The sequence below is a fragment of the Serinus canaria genome, chromosome 4A (assembly GCF_022539315.1).
Source record: "Serinus canaria isolate serCan28SL12 chromosome 4A, serCan2020, whole genome shotgun sequence".
Taxonomy (NCBI): domain Eukaryota; kingdom Metazoa; phylum Chordata; class Aves; order Passeriformes; family Fringillidae; genus Serinus; species Serinus canaria.
In genome coordinates, this window is record NC_066318.1 from 6,344,898 (window position 1) to 6,360,398 (window position 15,501).

Below are 15,501 nucleotides of genomic sequence, written 5' to 3' on the forward strand. Positions count from 1 at the left end.
TCTAAAAGTCAGAAACTTTCCACATGTTCCTGTGAAATTTGAGACACATTTTCATACTGCTCAACCACAAGCATTCAGCACAGGGACGAGTTCTGGGGTTTGCTGGGGCAACCAGCCACTATCCTGAGACTTGCTGCTTTCTACCATGAAACTGCCTTAGTGAGTTTTGATTTTAGTGCTTTCATCTAGTGGATTAAGTGTTCCAGAGCCATTTTATATGTGTTTAAACACTACTAGATAGGACCTAATAGTAGCTAAAGTAGTTACAAGTTTCTTACACTCTCCCTCCTCAAACAGCTTAGTTTGCAAGCCATGAGATACCAACCACCTTGATTCCAAACATAGCTCAACTGAGATAGAGTTACTCAAAATTCAAGAGGGGTTTGATCAGCCTGTGCTGTAAGCTTAAGCAAACGTGAAAGAAGTCTGATTTCTGGTACTCTACAAAACCAAACTGGTACTCTACAAAACTACTAAATTCACAGCAGCAGTTAAACAAGGAGGAAGCTGCTAAGCATTACCAAGGTTTCTAGCTGCACAGCGCCTCAGTCATGCAGAAAAGCAAGGCAAGATAAGCCAGGGCACACAAAATCAGAATCTCAGGAGATCTGGCTCTTAATGAAATCTGAAAGAACCTTAAGAATTAAAAAGAAAATGTATAAGACTTAATGCTGAATATAAAATACAGCATCAGTGACCAGATTTAAAGTGTGCAGAAAGATGCTTATTGTTATCATTTTAACCCATAGATAAGTGCACATTTCTATTACAAGCTTAGTTTTGACCCCAAAAGCTCACAATAATGAGGAAAAGCATCTTTGGAAGGTTAACCACATGTTTTTAAAGTTTGACGTGATAGCTATTGAAGTTTCTCATGTGACATTTTCTTAAACCTGTGACTTGTCTTCGTGGCTCTTAATGGGACAGAAATAACCTTGAAAGAGATTGGATGCTCAGTGATTCAAGCAACACAGAAAAGGGCGGGTTTTTTTACCCAGTTTTTTTTTACCCAAAAAAAGGAAGTTTGAGAGGCAAACTTCCTTGTTTGCCTCTCAAACTTCAATCAAAAAGATTGAAGAGACAATTTCAAAGCCGTCTGCAGCAACAAATAACTAAGAACTTTCACCAGACAACAGATTAATCTTTGCTGTGTAGAAGACATACAGTGCAAAGCACTGCTGTGGTTTACTGACTGCTCTCCAGACCAATACAGAAAAGGGTCAAAGGAGGAAAACAAGCAGCTATCACTGCTGCAGTGCCTGTGCTCTGCATCCCCAGAAAAGCAACATTTCAAGGTACCTGGGAAGTGATAAAGCCTATGGGATAAGCAGCACCCCGACATGCATAGCCCATCCTTGATCTCTTCTTTTAATCCATCACTGGCAGCTGAGGAATGGGAGCAAAGTTACTGACTCACTAGCAAGAACTGTAAGTGCTGGAGTTCAGGAGCTGATGTTAAAAGGTACACCAGCAAAACTGCAGAAGAGAGACAGTAGAATCCTGTCTCATTTAATCCAGGTTTTGTCCTTGCACACAAGACTAAGGTATTTAAGCAAAAGCTGTACAGTTACAAGATTAGGGAATAGGAAGAGCTCTAGAATACTTCCTGATGTTACTGCACATGTATATCAGTTCAGTGGTATTTCTACAGCCAGCTACTTTGGGGCAGAAACCACTTCCTGTAAAGCAGTGAAGTATCTATATTGTTCTGTCACTACAAAAATTCACTTTGAAATTTACCCAAGCAGGAAAGAGGAAGACAGGAACATTTCTACCTCATGCCCATTCACGTATTATTACTATGGAACTTTAGACTCAAATGCTTTTCTCCTCATTAAGCTAAAACCTAGCTACAACCTTTCCAAAATCTTCTGAATCCTATTGAGAGTGGGCCAGAATCATGTGTGGCACAATGAATACATTTATCTACCTTTATACACAACAGGTGAAAATAAATATTGCCTAAATGTTACTGAGCAAAGCCAGCAGATTGCACTGAGGTAGCCATGCAGCTAAAAAAGTTTGGTAATGCTTAGCAGTTTCCTTCTTGCTTAACTCAAAACTGACAGTTCAAAGTGAAAGGGCACCCCAGGGCAAAAAGATGCTGGATATCTTAAAATTTTTCTGTACAAGAGTCAAAAATCAGGTTTCACACCGGAAGTCAATGTCCTACAACAGCAAAGCCATACGTCTGCTTTGTAGAGGAGCTCTCCCTTCCCTCAAAAAAGCACTGATGAAAGCAGATATTTTTTCAGAATCATGCAGAAAACACTAGATTATCAAGTTCAGGGGCACAGCATGGCTAAAGGGAGCTAGAAAATAAACAGAAGTAACTTTGTTCTCATACACCCCATCATGGGACCCCAGACAACCTAAGGACAGAAACTGAAGCAGAGTGAACAATGACCAGCCAGAGAGCAGCCACAGTGTCAGCAGGGACAGCAGCACTGGACTCTCCCTTTACAGGAACCAATACACAAAAACAGCTCAGTCATGTGAAAAATACTGAATATGCAACAGCTGACAATACATTTAAAGGCCCATCCCCTTCCTACAGAGAGCAAGTTTTATGTCAACCAGACCTTTTAGAAATAACAAATGTTTAAAACTAGCTTCAGACACTTGTTGTTCCCTCTCCCATTTCCAGCTTCACCTACAATCCAATTTAGGTGAAGTAAGCACTGCCTCAACTTAGAAACTCAGTTCTGCAACAGCATTTGTTTTCTCCTTTGGCAAAGTGTTTACTGTGGAAAAGGCAAAACAAAATTCTGTTTAGACAGGTGCTGTGTGAAATACACTGAAGGGAGGAAAATGTGCAGCTGTCCAAGAGCATGACAAAGGAGTGAAATCAATTACTAGATATGAAGAGCTGCTATATTGGAAACATGGCTGGAGGCTTCTCAGAGACAAACTGATGAAGCCCAAGTCTGCCACCAATGTCAGTTTGCAGCAGAAGCCACAGATGACCTAGAGCTGACTGCAAATATCACGTGCAGATTAAAAATATTACTGACGTGAGTAGTATTGTTTCTCAGCACTTGGTGCTTTGCTTGGATAATAGCAGAAGCCCAGATATTGAAAAATAATCATGGAAGCATCCACATGAAGAACACCCCCTTCAAAACAAAACAAAACAAAAAAAAAAAAACAGTTCATTTTTTTTAAAAAACCTGGGGACATGTCACTTTAGCTTCATTAGCAAGCACTTTCATGAACTAACTGTGGCAGAGTTCCATGATGTACAGATGGATTCTGGACAGAACTTGGCTTTCACTTTTATAAATCCAAACCTGTCAGATCTGAGACCACACAAGGCTAAAATATGCAGGAGCTACTACATAGTAAGACGTAGACAGCTGAGAACTACACTGTAATTCAGAACTTTTTCAAAAGCCTTTTTACTTTTTCCATTATGAGAGAATGCTCTTTCACTAAAGCTTTGGATCTCCCTCCTTTTCAGGGCTGGGCTGCAAAGAGCAGTATATCATCTAGTGTTGAATCATCCAGCTGAGTACAAGAGAAAACAGTAGTTTGTGGTTAAAGATCTAAAAAAATAAATAAAATTTAAATTATATTTGCTGGCCCCAAATGAAATAGCTGACTTCAATGGGTGAATCAGGCCTTAATTTTCTCTCTTCCTTATGATAGATCCTATGTAGAGCTGACCCCAGAATGCTTAGCTCTACTGAACCACACCCAAATCTGACCTATCTGGTCTGGCAGTTCCCTCATCTTGTCATTAGGCCAAGATTCAATTTGCATATCTTTGAGCTATGAATTGACTGTTCCCATTTCTCTCCAAGGAGCAAATCCATGGCCAATTACAGCAGAGAAACACTGCTGTAGAGTCTGGCAAAGTTTCATTCTCTGCAGCTGATAATGTCTGTCTTCTGCTGCTTCAGCTTTGGGCTGCACACACCTCCCTGCTTCTGCCTGGGCCAGAGCAGGAAATTTGCCTGCCCAGTGAAAGCTGGGGAAGACTGAAGCACATGCAGACAGCCCAATGACGTGTGGTACAACCAGCACTGCTCTTAAGGTTTCCCTCAGGGCCTGGTGGGAGTACAGAACATCACTTTACCTGCACTTGAAGGCTGCAGCAGCATTTGAAACCCAGCTGAGCCTCTCCTGGTTTAGGGACCAACCACCATTTGGAATCAATTACACAATGCTTGCAGCTAAGTCAACCAAAAATAGCTTACTAGGTCCCCTGTAAGACTTTTCTTGAAAACTAAGACTGCAGATATCCAGTGCTTTCTAATTACTATTATTTTGAGCCATAGCACCAATTCAGTTCACTAGAAGTAATAGCTCCTAACACAGTCCTTGAGATCACAAAATGCAGTAGTTTTGGAAAAAAAAGTACAATTTCTTACTGTGCTGAGTTCTCTTGAAGCTATTACATATAGTGACACTCAATCTTTGAAGTCCTGTAGAAATTATTTGCTGTTGCCTCAATAGAATTGCAATGTCTTTATCAACTTTATATCTCTGCAGCTCGATCTCTTACCTGATCAAAGAGTTGCTTCCCTGTGGTGTTGGGCTGGATGGCAAACTCCAGCTCAGCATCCATGGTGGTAACACGCACACTGATCTGGAAGACAGAAAAATGAATCATTACAAGACATGCTCTAAATGATGTTACCCAAAAATGAAAACAAGCACCTGCCCAGGACCAAGATGCAGCTCTCAAGCCTCCAGGGACTTCCCTGCCAGCAGGCACAAAGTCATCTCCTCTGCCAGCATGGCACTCACAGCTTTCCTGCAGAATATAACTTTCCTGTTTCACAGTGGTTTTATCCTCTCTGGTCCTACAAATATTCACATGTACAGACACACATGAGAGCCATTGACATCTTATAAGGTTTAATTTCCAGAGTAGAACATTCTGGTATCTTTCACAAAAGCAGAGATATTCCAAAACTTGGGGCACACAAGAAGTCATCCAACCCTTTTGTTTGAAGGGTGAACATCAAGGAAGTTCCCAGAAGCATTAACAACTCTGGTCAATAGTAACACACTTCCAGTCATTGTAAATATTTGGAGAAGTTAGAAGGCACAATCCCTGACATGCTCCAGGGGCTGTGGGGATGAAGCAGTCAGGATGAAAGGATGCCCTCACAGGCTATGACAAAAAGGTGCATGATGAACATGAGAACAATTCCCATAGCAGCAGGGCTGCCAGTGCTGCTTTCCAATTCCTTCAGGGAGATGAAAGACTTCTAAAAACTGCAGAAATTGTTTAGGTGTTATTTAAAATTGTAACCAAGATTTCATGACTATGCTAGCCTTAGATGCAAGATCATCAATGGTCTTCCAGAAGAAAAGTTGTATGATGCACTATTTTGACAGGAATGTCTCATCATCACATTTTCACTTGTGGCATGAAAGTGGCAAGGAACTGCAGCAAGAGAGTTCACAGCTTCATCCCACAGAAGCAGGAAGACACACAATTTTTACTTCTCGTGAAGCAAGTTAAACAGCAGAGGCATTTCAGGTCAAATGCTAGTGTGAAACACTGCTGATCCCATTCAAAACTCCTGATCATTACTGGGAAACATGATTTAGATGCTTGGGACTAGACAGAAACTGTCCTGGCCTGAAAGCAGATGCCTTAATTTAGGGAAAGTGAGGTCTGTGAGTACACCAAGCTGCTTGAGAATCCAATTCTACTTGCATGCCTATCAACTGAAAAGGGTAAAGATATTCCACAATTTTTGAGCACAAGCTGTACTCAAAACAGCTATATTGAAACACCTTTATTTAAAATATATTTCCATGAAAGCAGAGGTTCAAGGCTTGAAATTGTACAGACAAGATATTCAGAATGCACCGAACCCCAGCACACAGGCCTTGCATTAACAGTTCTCTCTCTTGCTAAGTCATTTACCTCAGATCAACAAATCCTAATTTTTTTGCTCTTCAGTGCAATCAATCCTATTAGTACACTCCACCAGGCTTCCAGTGGTGAAGGGTGGAGGGAATTACACTGGGAACAGCTTTAAGAACAACTCCAAGTCATATTTGGACTGTAAGCTAACTGCATGACACAGAAGACCAAAAAAGCAAGAGTAAGCAGAGAAATATTCAAGGAACCACATAATACCAATATGATCACAGAGAGTTCTGATTCCTGTATTTCTACCAAAAATATGTACAGATTTCACATCTTGTTTACTAAGAAACCAGACTGCAAGAGAACTAGAACCAGGGTTTTTTCCCCAATAAGCAAGAAATGCTCTGTTAGTTAATCTAGGTAAGTAGCAAAAAGGAACCACTAATTATAAGAAATACTTTTTTGAGGTTTCCCAGAAAGCCTGGATCAGACTAGGCACATCACTATTTTGTACTTGATATCTGCTTGAGATAAACCTAAAGGTTTTCTTGTTTTAAGTTAAGCTAAAAATTCTGTAAGGTTAAAGGTAGGCTTAGCACAGCTAAGCTGAAGTACACATAAGTTGGAAGTTCTGCCTGTTTCATGCAAAAGGTATTAATTTAGACATTAGTAGAACAAAGATATCATGAACAAGTATATCAGGAATAAGTTTTTTTTCAAGCCTTCTAAATCTTCTAACACAATGTCAAACTAAGGCAAAACCATCCCACAGAAGTAGCAGGAAAAGCACAAATGGCCTAAACTCCTAAGAACAAAGCTTTATTTTTTCAATTGGCAATTTTGCAATAGCATGCAGATTCCCTAAGTTCTCTTAGTGTACACCTTCCCAAAATTACTCTCTTTGAATCCTGGACCTTGACAGTGGGCTAATTTCATGGTGCTTTGGTGAAACAAAAATCTGGCCACTTCCTAGAAGGGCTGAATGCTCCCTGAAACAGCTTTGCTGCTTACACTTGGAAGCAGATTTCTTCTTCTCTCCTCTGTAAGCCTGATTCACCCAGAACAGCCACCAGTGAGAGCAAAGCTGTCCATAAGCTACATTCAGGTATAAGAAGGGTTACATTAAATGAGCCTTTAAGTTGCACCTTATATTTTGTTAGCTTTGAAGTATTTCCTGTTCACCTAAAGCATGAATGTATCAGCTACCTTGAAAGAAAATAGTCTCTGCTCCACTGTTTATGCACAAAGCACAGTAGCTACTCTTATCTGATATCATGTGCATAAGTCATTAAGGGCCAAATATCTGAGCACCAGAAAACAGAACTGAAACATCAGTGGCACCTCTTTGTAACTTGTGCCTAAATAGCTCTTAGGAGTTATTCAGAACAAATCACACCTTAACATTTTAAATAAAGCTGCTTCAGTAACCCCATAATTCATGCAGAAAACTTACTACAACTCACATCTTTGTTAGCAAAGTAAAATAAGTTCTCCATGCTGGAACCAGCAAAATCCCTTCACTGTCAGTCACTTACATGCCCTTAAGCTATCTGACCCAATATTATCCTTCAATTAGTACACTCAATAGGAAGATTTACACATTTCCCCCCACCACCCCCAGAAGCCCCCTGTGCTCAGGATAAGTAGCAACATAAAGTCTTGAATGGGTCTGCACTTGCAGCTTCAGGCTGATCTGAGAGCAGAAACTGAGATACCACAGGAAACAGGCTTGTGCTTTGCAGAGCCACACCCCAGTAGTGCTGTTCCCCAGGCAGAACAACGTTTTAACACGTTCAGCAGCTACTGCTGTGAACTGTCAGCACAACGAGCTGGGGACAGACAACATCCTGGGCTGTGCCAGTGACATCTTAACCATTAGTTACTTTGAAACATCAGTGGTAATTTAATATTTGGCTGAGAAGCTAGTTTGCTGTAAAATTGAGCTTTGTTAAGGCTCATTGGTGTGAAAACAACACACAAAGACATTTTTTCCCCCATACCCTACCAAGCTAGAGTGGTTTTGTTTTTCCAGTTCACAACAACTGGCTCAGAGGAAGGTTTCTACCATTTCAGATGGTGGGAGGCACTGATCTTAATGCACTCTGCCTGCAGCTCAAACAAGCTACAAGAAGAGATCTACAGACTGCTGTAATCTCTACCAGACAAATATGTGCCAGGCACTGCATGTTTACCTTCTTCCTCCTCATTCATTTAAAGTCTCACTTTAGGTAAAACCACTTTATTAAGGTATTCATAGCTGAATACTGACCAACACAAATGTTACACATAGGAATAAAAATGATGTAGCAAAACAAAGCAACACTATGCAGTCCCATCAGAATTTAGACTCATTCGCTTCGTTCCTTGAGAGTTACTCTGCCTAAAAGCACTTTTAAACCATCTATCTAGTTTGCTACCAGTGCTTATTCTAAGAAAATCCTCAAGAATCATCAGCATTAAGCTATTAGATTTTGTATTTCTAAGCTATCTAATCAGGTTTTCCTAGGTTTGAGGGATGGCATAAGCCTTAGAATGTTTATAATTTGGGTTGCAAACAGAAAAAAAATCAATAAGGTATCTGACTTGAACTGCTGATCATATACAAATTTAGCTCTGTCAGTCCAGACAGGTAAGGTGCACACTGCTGTGAGATGTGCAAAAGAAACATTGCACACCAGTGATTCAATCACAAGATCTAGTGGCAGCACTCATCCCCAAGCATACTGCCCTCCTATTCCAAATATTCCGTTACTAAACATCTATCAAACTTTCAACACTTACGAGGTGTTTTAAGAAGGTTTACTGGATTTCATCAACAGATTTATCAAAAATACTATCCTAAGGCAGTAATTTATACTCCAACTGTTTAAAGCAATTAATTGAATTTGTTCATCATAGCATTAATAACATACTCACTGCAGCATGCAAATATTTGCAACTCTCTAAATTCTACTTGGATCCTTAAGTCACAGAAGTTTATTCTAGTAGATGGCCTCTAAATAGTCTTTTGTCTTTCATTTAATATCCTCTCATACAAACAGTTACTAATTAAATGCTTCCAGACACCATTTTGCACATTGCAAGAACATTCAACTACCACATTTCAACAGGCAAATTTATACTCATCAAATTTAAAATGCATGCCAAAAAAAGTGCCCATATTTAACTGATTCCTTTCATAACAGCTACAGGAAAGAGATAGAAAACTAGCAACCCTTCCTCTTCTCTATTTGGGGAATTACCATAGTTCCACCAGTCTAAGCACTGCTAAAGCTTGCCACTGCCAGAGCACATTAAAGAGCTTCCTGCTGCCAAGGACAGTATTGTCAAGTGTGGTACATCCCGCACAGACAGAACCTCTTGCATGGAAGAGATACTCTTCCAGCCCCAGAGCAGCTGCAGCCAAAGAAAGCTCCCTTTGACCAGCAAAAGCTTTCCAAAGGCCCATGTCACCACTACCCCCTCCTGCTATGGTGTTTAGCAATCTACAAGAGACACACTTAAAAGACGGTGGTACCAGGCATGCGTCTGCAGCATCTTTTCAGGTGTTTTAATATTGCCCATATACCTACAAGTCTCACTTTCTGCCCCACTGTGATTCCAAATAAATTTTACTAGCAGCAGTAATTGTTAGGTTTCTGAATAAGTCCTCCTAATAGTGTGCTATAACAACTTCCTGAGATGAAAATGTGTAGCTGCATATGGCAGGACAAACAGGAAAGACTGATACTGTCACACTCAGTAACGGATGTATTGCCTGTGCTAATGCCCCAGTGCATTGAGCAGCACGAGAGGTAGAAAAGACAATTCTGTTTGTCACAAGTTGAGACAGGAATAGAGTACTAGGAAATTCATGTCAGAATAATAAGTGGAGTCAGCACAACAGGGTATCGACCTCTACAAAACCCTGACCCTGAGCTAAAGCTTCTTTCCTCCCTGCATTTCCTGTATGCAAGGAAGCTGTTATACCCTGCTGGGCTGGAGGTTTGAGCTTCAGATATTCCCTGCTTCCCAGCTTCAAGCCTCCAAGTGGACTATTTCTGGAGAAAGTAACATAAGGAAAATTTATATTTTATTGCCAATTTTACTGGTACAGAACAGAAGCAAGTTCAATTAAAAAGAAATTCCAGACCAACCTTTATAGCCTCTGCACTGAATGGCACCAGTTTAACCCAGAAGTTACTCCATATAAAAATACTAGACCAATACCATTCACCATCTCCAACCTAGGAAGCACATCAAACCCAGCTGGAGTTGCACAAACTAAAATCTAATAAAGCACCTAAATAACCTAAAAAGCTGCCTAGTTTTGGCTTTTAGCAAGATCAGCAGCGATATGGTAAGTTTAACAAGAAGTGTCCCCCTGTTTCTCAGAATGTGCGAGTAGAGTTCTCTGCAGTGCTGCACTTCCCTTCCCACCACAGGTCAGCTTGCCCAGCCCACTGCAAGGACAGCAGAGCTTTGCAATGCCTTGGAGGGGAACCAGAGGTGATGCCCCACACCTCATCAGCAGCCATACTCACAGACATCTGGCTCCTTCCTGAGTGCCAGCACCCTGCCGAAACAGCCCTGGCTCCTCTGTGTCAGGGTGAGGCTGGGATCAGGTCATGTGAAAGCGCTTGCAATTTCTCAAAGGATTACACTTAATTAACCAAGCCCCCTTCCAGCAGTCTTAAAGGGCCTTTTCATACCTCTAAGCTCATCAGGGTACAGAACAGCAGCAGGGACACCCTAGGCACCACACTGCAGACACCATAGAGAGGTTAACCCTCCCTGCAGCTCCTGGAGCTTCCCAGCTCTCTCCACCAGCCCCATCCTGCTCTGCTGGGAACACAGCACTTCTCATTTGACTGGAGCACAGGCCATGCAGTAAGTCCACAGGAGGCATCCCATCCCACCCCACTATTTGAATAAAGCCTGAGGAGAAAGCTTGCCATGGTACTTCTGGTACCAGTGAGCCAAAAGTAGTACTCATATCCTATGGAGTGTATGGCTTTCTTTTGGTACCTAAGTACAGCCTGTAGCAGGAATGCACCTTTTAAAGCATCCCTAATGACTTTAGCATGGAGCCTGCAGACAGCAGTGAAGGGGCAGCTGCTACAACCCAGATTCACAAACCTCCCTTGTGAGCAACGGAATTCAGGCTAAATCTAAATAAATTTGTGCTCACATGGTCTTATTCCTTCCTTGTGAAGGAGCAGGGCAACAAGCCAGCTCGGATTCAGAAGCTGCTGTGTGGAGCCACACCTGAGCTGTATCCCCACCAGCAGCAACTGCTCTTTGTCCCCGGCAAGACAAGATGGCTCATGTGGGCAACAAACCACAGCACCCACACAGCTACAGGAGTCACACTGCTGGGGACAGGAAGAGGAAGCAAGCCAGAGCACCAGCCTGCAAGATCAAGAAAGTTCACAGCTTTGAGAAGCCTGCTTGCAAAAACTATATAGAGAAAGGTTGGAGGCAGCAGCACCTAAGAAAGGGTGGAAGCAGCAGGGTCTGGGCAGACATGCTCTGTGTCACCTGTGGCATTTAATACCTCACTGAGACACCAAGGGATGCTCCAGTGCTTGCCCATAGCTTCCAGCAAAACTCACCTTCATAGCACCAATTTAAAAACACTGGGTAGAGGGGAAACATAGTTACATCACATCAGCCATAAAAAAGATAAGCTTTCCTATGTGGAGCTTGGAAGAGCAGAGGATTTCTGCTTTACCTAACAAAGGGGTTCAAAAGAAGCCAATTCTGTGCCCATTCCAACTGCATTGCCATAAACTTTCTGACAAGGTTTATAGCAGTCTTTGCATTCAGTGGTTGAAACCCTAACCCTAGTCTTAAAAAAGGGTAAAGACAAGAAACTGACTGAGGTGATTAATGAGATTAGCTTAGTTGGTTAGAGCATGGTGCAAACATCCAAGGTTGCAGTTTCAATCCCCATACACATCATACACTTGAGAGTTGGACTTGATGATCTTTGTGGGTCCCTTCAAACTCAGAATAGTCTCTGTGTGTGTGTATGTGTAACTAAAAATCTGCTACACTATATAATGCTAAAGGTCAGTTTTAAAAAAGGAAACCGAGTGAGTTATTCTAATATAAACCCTGTCATACTGTAGTGTCAGAGCCCTGGTATATTTGACTGTTAATCTCAAAATATTCCTGTGTTAATTTGTACTACGTATCTTACAGTGATGAGAAGGAAAATAAAATTCTTCCATACAGCAGAATGTTCCCATTAAAAAAAAAAAAAAAAGAAGGCAGTTTCCTTGAAGGCAGTTGCTGCCTTTGAAAAGGCAATGCCTACAGAGCACAGCAACACATTGTTGCTTATCTGGTTCTCAAGACCAAGTACGAGAAGCCACAGCTACCTTCCTGTTCAAGTCCTCCTCTGCATGTGATTGATACCTGGTACTCAGAGAGGCCTGAGCAGAGGATCACTAAGTGGAATTGGAGAGGATTGTCCTTGCAGGACATGTTTATCAGTCCAGAGATCAGCTATTCATATCAAGCCAGGGGAGTCTACTTCAGACACCCTTCTATAAACTACAGATTCCATTTTTTCCCTCTAAAGGTGGAGAATCAGATTCATTACCCTCAAGGACAGTTTCTCTTAAAAATGATGTCTCCTTCAAACCACATTCACAGAGTTCACAAGAACACTTCAAAAAAGCCTCCTCCTCATGCAAAGGGGCTGTTGTCTGCAGTAGCCTTACTTTAGATGCCTTCACTCACTCACCCAGCCCCAGCTTTGCAGCTTTCTCCCAATCAATTTTTCCCTGCTCTGGAGACACCTTCCTCCATTAGCACCAGTGAGCACACACATTCATAAGTGCCCTGCACAAGCACTCAAAGCCAGGGCTGTGCCAATGCTGGCTCCAAAAGGCTGGAAATCACCACATTTGAGAATTCTGGAGGTATCATTTACCCAATTTAATCAGTGATCTGATTTGAGCAGGCCACTTTTTCAGGAAGAAGGTTCTACTTCACAAAGACTACTACAAGGTTATTAATTCAAACCTATTATTAAAATTCCCCTACCACCTACACAGCACAGCTTCCAAAATCATTAATGATGTTTCTAGGTTAAAGATACTTAAATGTAATTCCTTACTTTTCAACCTCCCACCAATGGTGTTTGAACACCCTGGCTGGCTATTAGCAGCTTGTCATCCTCTCTAGAGGGCAAACAAGTTTCACTTAGAGGAAAGGAGTTGCAGGATGAGAGCACTGAGCCAGTAGAAGCAGCCATGGGTGGATCCCCACATTTACGGTCAAGACCAGATACTTGTATGCCACTTATTACTCTACTTACTCCCAGCCTTGTGCAATGGATCAATTCCTCTATTTTTGCCATTTCCTCTTCCATAAATAGATTCTTCAAGCACCTCCCTTTGCTTTCCTGTAGCTGTTCCAAGTAATTAACATTGCCATTTTCTGTTTCTTTAGAGTCCGTTTGAAGAAGCCCTTGGAATAACTATTTTTGTACCTGCTGTCTGAGCTGCTTAGAGAGAACATTCTTTACTAGTCAAAACTAGGAAATTAAAATGCCATGGGGAAAATCCCCAACCCCTTTTCCGCAACATCTGGATCAGCAGGTAAAACTTGAAGCAAAATCTAGCAACGTGCAGTTGCCATCATTCAACTTTTACAATCTGTGCAGCTTTGGGTCTTGTTTTGGGGAGGTTGCTTGTTTTGTAAACACCTTTTTTTTTGTGCCTGCTAGAAGAGCTTTTCTCTGGAGAAGCATATACACCTGTTATGGGCTCTGCACACTAACAGTAGAGTTGGCAGTTGTATTTCACGTGTCAGATCTTAACCACATCCCTTGCTAAAGCTCTTCAACCTAAGAGCAGTTAGCAGGCAGTGGGCATGTTTGAATGCCAGCCATGGTATGGGTGACATTCCTCACACTACTGTGTGCTCCTCCCAGGCAATCCTACTCACAGGTTACAAACAAGAGTTTTGTGCCACCCCCCTTATGTTGTACACTGTACAAAGGTGCTATGGTCCTGGCTGTGACTGCAGTCACTCCACCAGCAAAACAGTCCCTGCACTGCCTACCACCATCAGAGGTACTTCAGATTTTCTGAAAGGTTCTTAGGAAGCAATTTTACCCCCACCCCAACCTCCCCTGTGTCCAGTTCTTCCCTTTCCATCCTGAAGCCAAGGACAGTGAATTTCCCAGAACTGTTTAACAGTTGCAAAGACCCAGTTCGAGGGGCTGATCAGGCAAGACTGGGAGCCAGGATATGTTCCCAAAAAGTCAGTGAGCTTTCCAAACATAACATCCAGTGAATGTCTGCCAAAATCACAAGCACCTACTTTGCTGGAAGGAGTTCAAAACAAGATCAAGACAGGATGCTAACAAGACAAGTGTGACCTGCATTGAGGTATCACACATACAGTAAGTACTTGAGGTTCATGAGCTAATAGACTAAATACTCAGTTCCTATGTAAAGGTCTCTCAATTCATCTACAGTTAAGAATTGTTTCAGAGGTAACTTGAAATCAAGGGCAAATAAAATTGCTACACTCCAACTCTCTGCTAATCACTAAAGACACTTTCTACAGGGAAGAAACCATGAAGATAACTGCTGTGGCCAAGCTCTTCCTTTTAAAGGACTCACATTTAGATAAAAAGCCAGAGCAAACTTATCTTGTTTCACGTGCTTCTCTCTGGCCTTCAACTATGAGACTCCTAGCAGTTTAGCTCTGTTACAGGGAGGGGAGCTGAACACAGGGCTGCCTGTTCTAGACACCCAGAGCATGGCCTGGGTGTGGCACATCAAGTTCTTGGCCAGCTCACAGCCCTCACTGAACCTCTGAACAATGGCCAGACTTCTAGGAGCTAGAACACAGACTTACTGTGGGATCTGACTGCCCAGACTATGAGCCATCCCTCCAAATTTAACTACATGCACAGTCAAGTGTGAGCTAAAGCTGTTTCATCATCCTGTGATTTTCAGCTTTATCATTTCCAGCATGCTAGACAAATCCTGCAACTTCCTTTCAGTACAGGGTCTCATTTAGGCTGGCTAAATTTTCATATCTATTTAGGTCACAGTTCCCTAAAACACAGGATTTCCCCTAAATGGCTCAGTTCTACACTTCTTTTTAATATTCAGTTTCCCCACCCATATTTGCTTCCCTCACCAGCAACCTATTTTAGATTTTAAATAGTTCTGTTGGGACTGTCCACAGTTTATAAAAGATCAGCTTGTGATTGCTGAAGTAGTCTTTGTTATTTTAAGCTCCATCTAGTTAGGCATCTGAGCTTTCCTAATACAGAGGAGAGTAGCTACACCACCCTGACACAGAACCCCATGTCCCAAAAGGTTCCTGAAGGGGCACAGGAGCTCAGGAGAGCAGTGCAGCACATACAATGTCTGTATCCACCACCACAGGAAGCCATCCTGAACAACCTGCACCCTCCCAATCACTTCTCTGGGTTCATTCTTGTACTCCACAACTATACAAGTAGGAATTCAAAAGGGTGAATCAGGGTAGAAATAAATCTTCTGTTATTTTCTCCAACAGAATAATTTCATTGGTCCTGTTCAGCACATTTACACAGGGGAGGTGCTGCAGGCCATAGAACAGCAAGGGCAAGATGGCTTTTTGGGTACAACTGGACAAGATGGACAAAGCTATTGAACCACTCTCTTTCCTAA

General features: G+C 42.0%; 1 protein-coding gene across 2 annotated transcripts in view; it reads right to left on the minus strand.

Annotated features, from left to right (window-relative positions):
- The window catches only part of MSN (moesin), a 40,846-nt gene that overhangs the window by 13,966 nt on the left and 11,379 nt on the right, over nt 1-15,501 (minus strand). The window contains exon 2 of one of the 2 annotated variants that reach the window (XM_050974391.1): nt 4,508-4,591. In XM_050974391.1, the coding sequence (XP_050830348.1) occupies nt 4,508-4,591 (84 nt within the window). Of the gene's footprint in view, nt 1-4,507; nt 4,592-15,501 lie in introns of those variants that run through there. The other variant, XM_009090397.4, reaches the window with a different exon arrangement.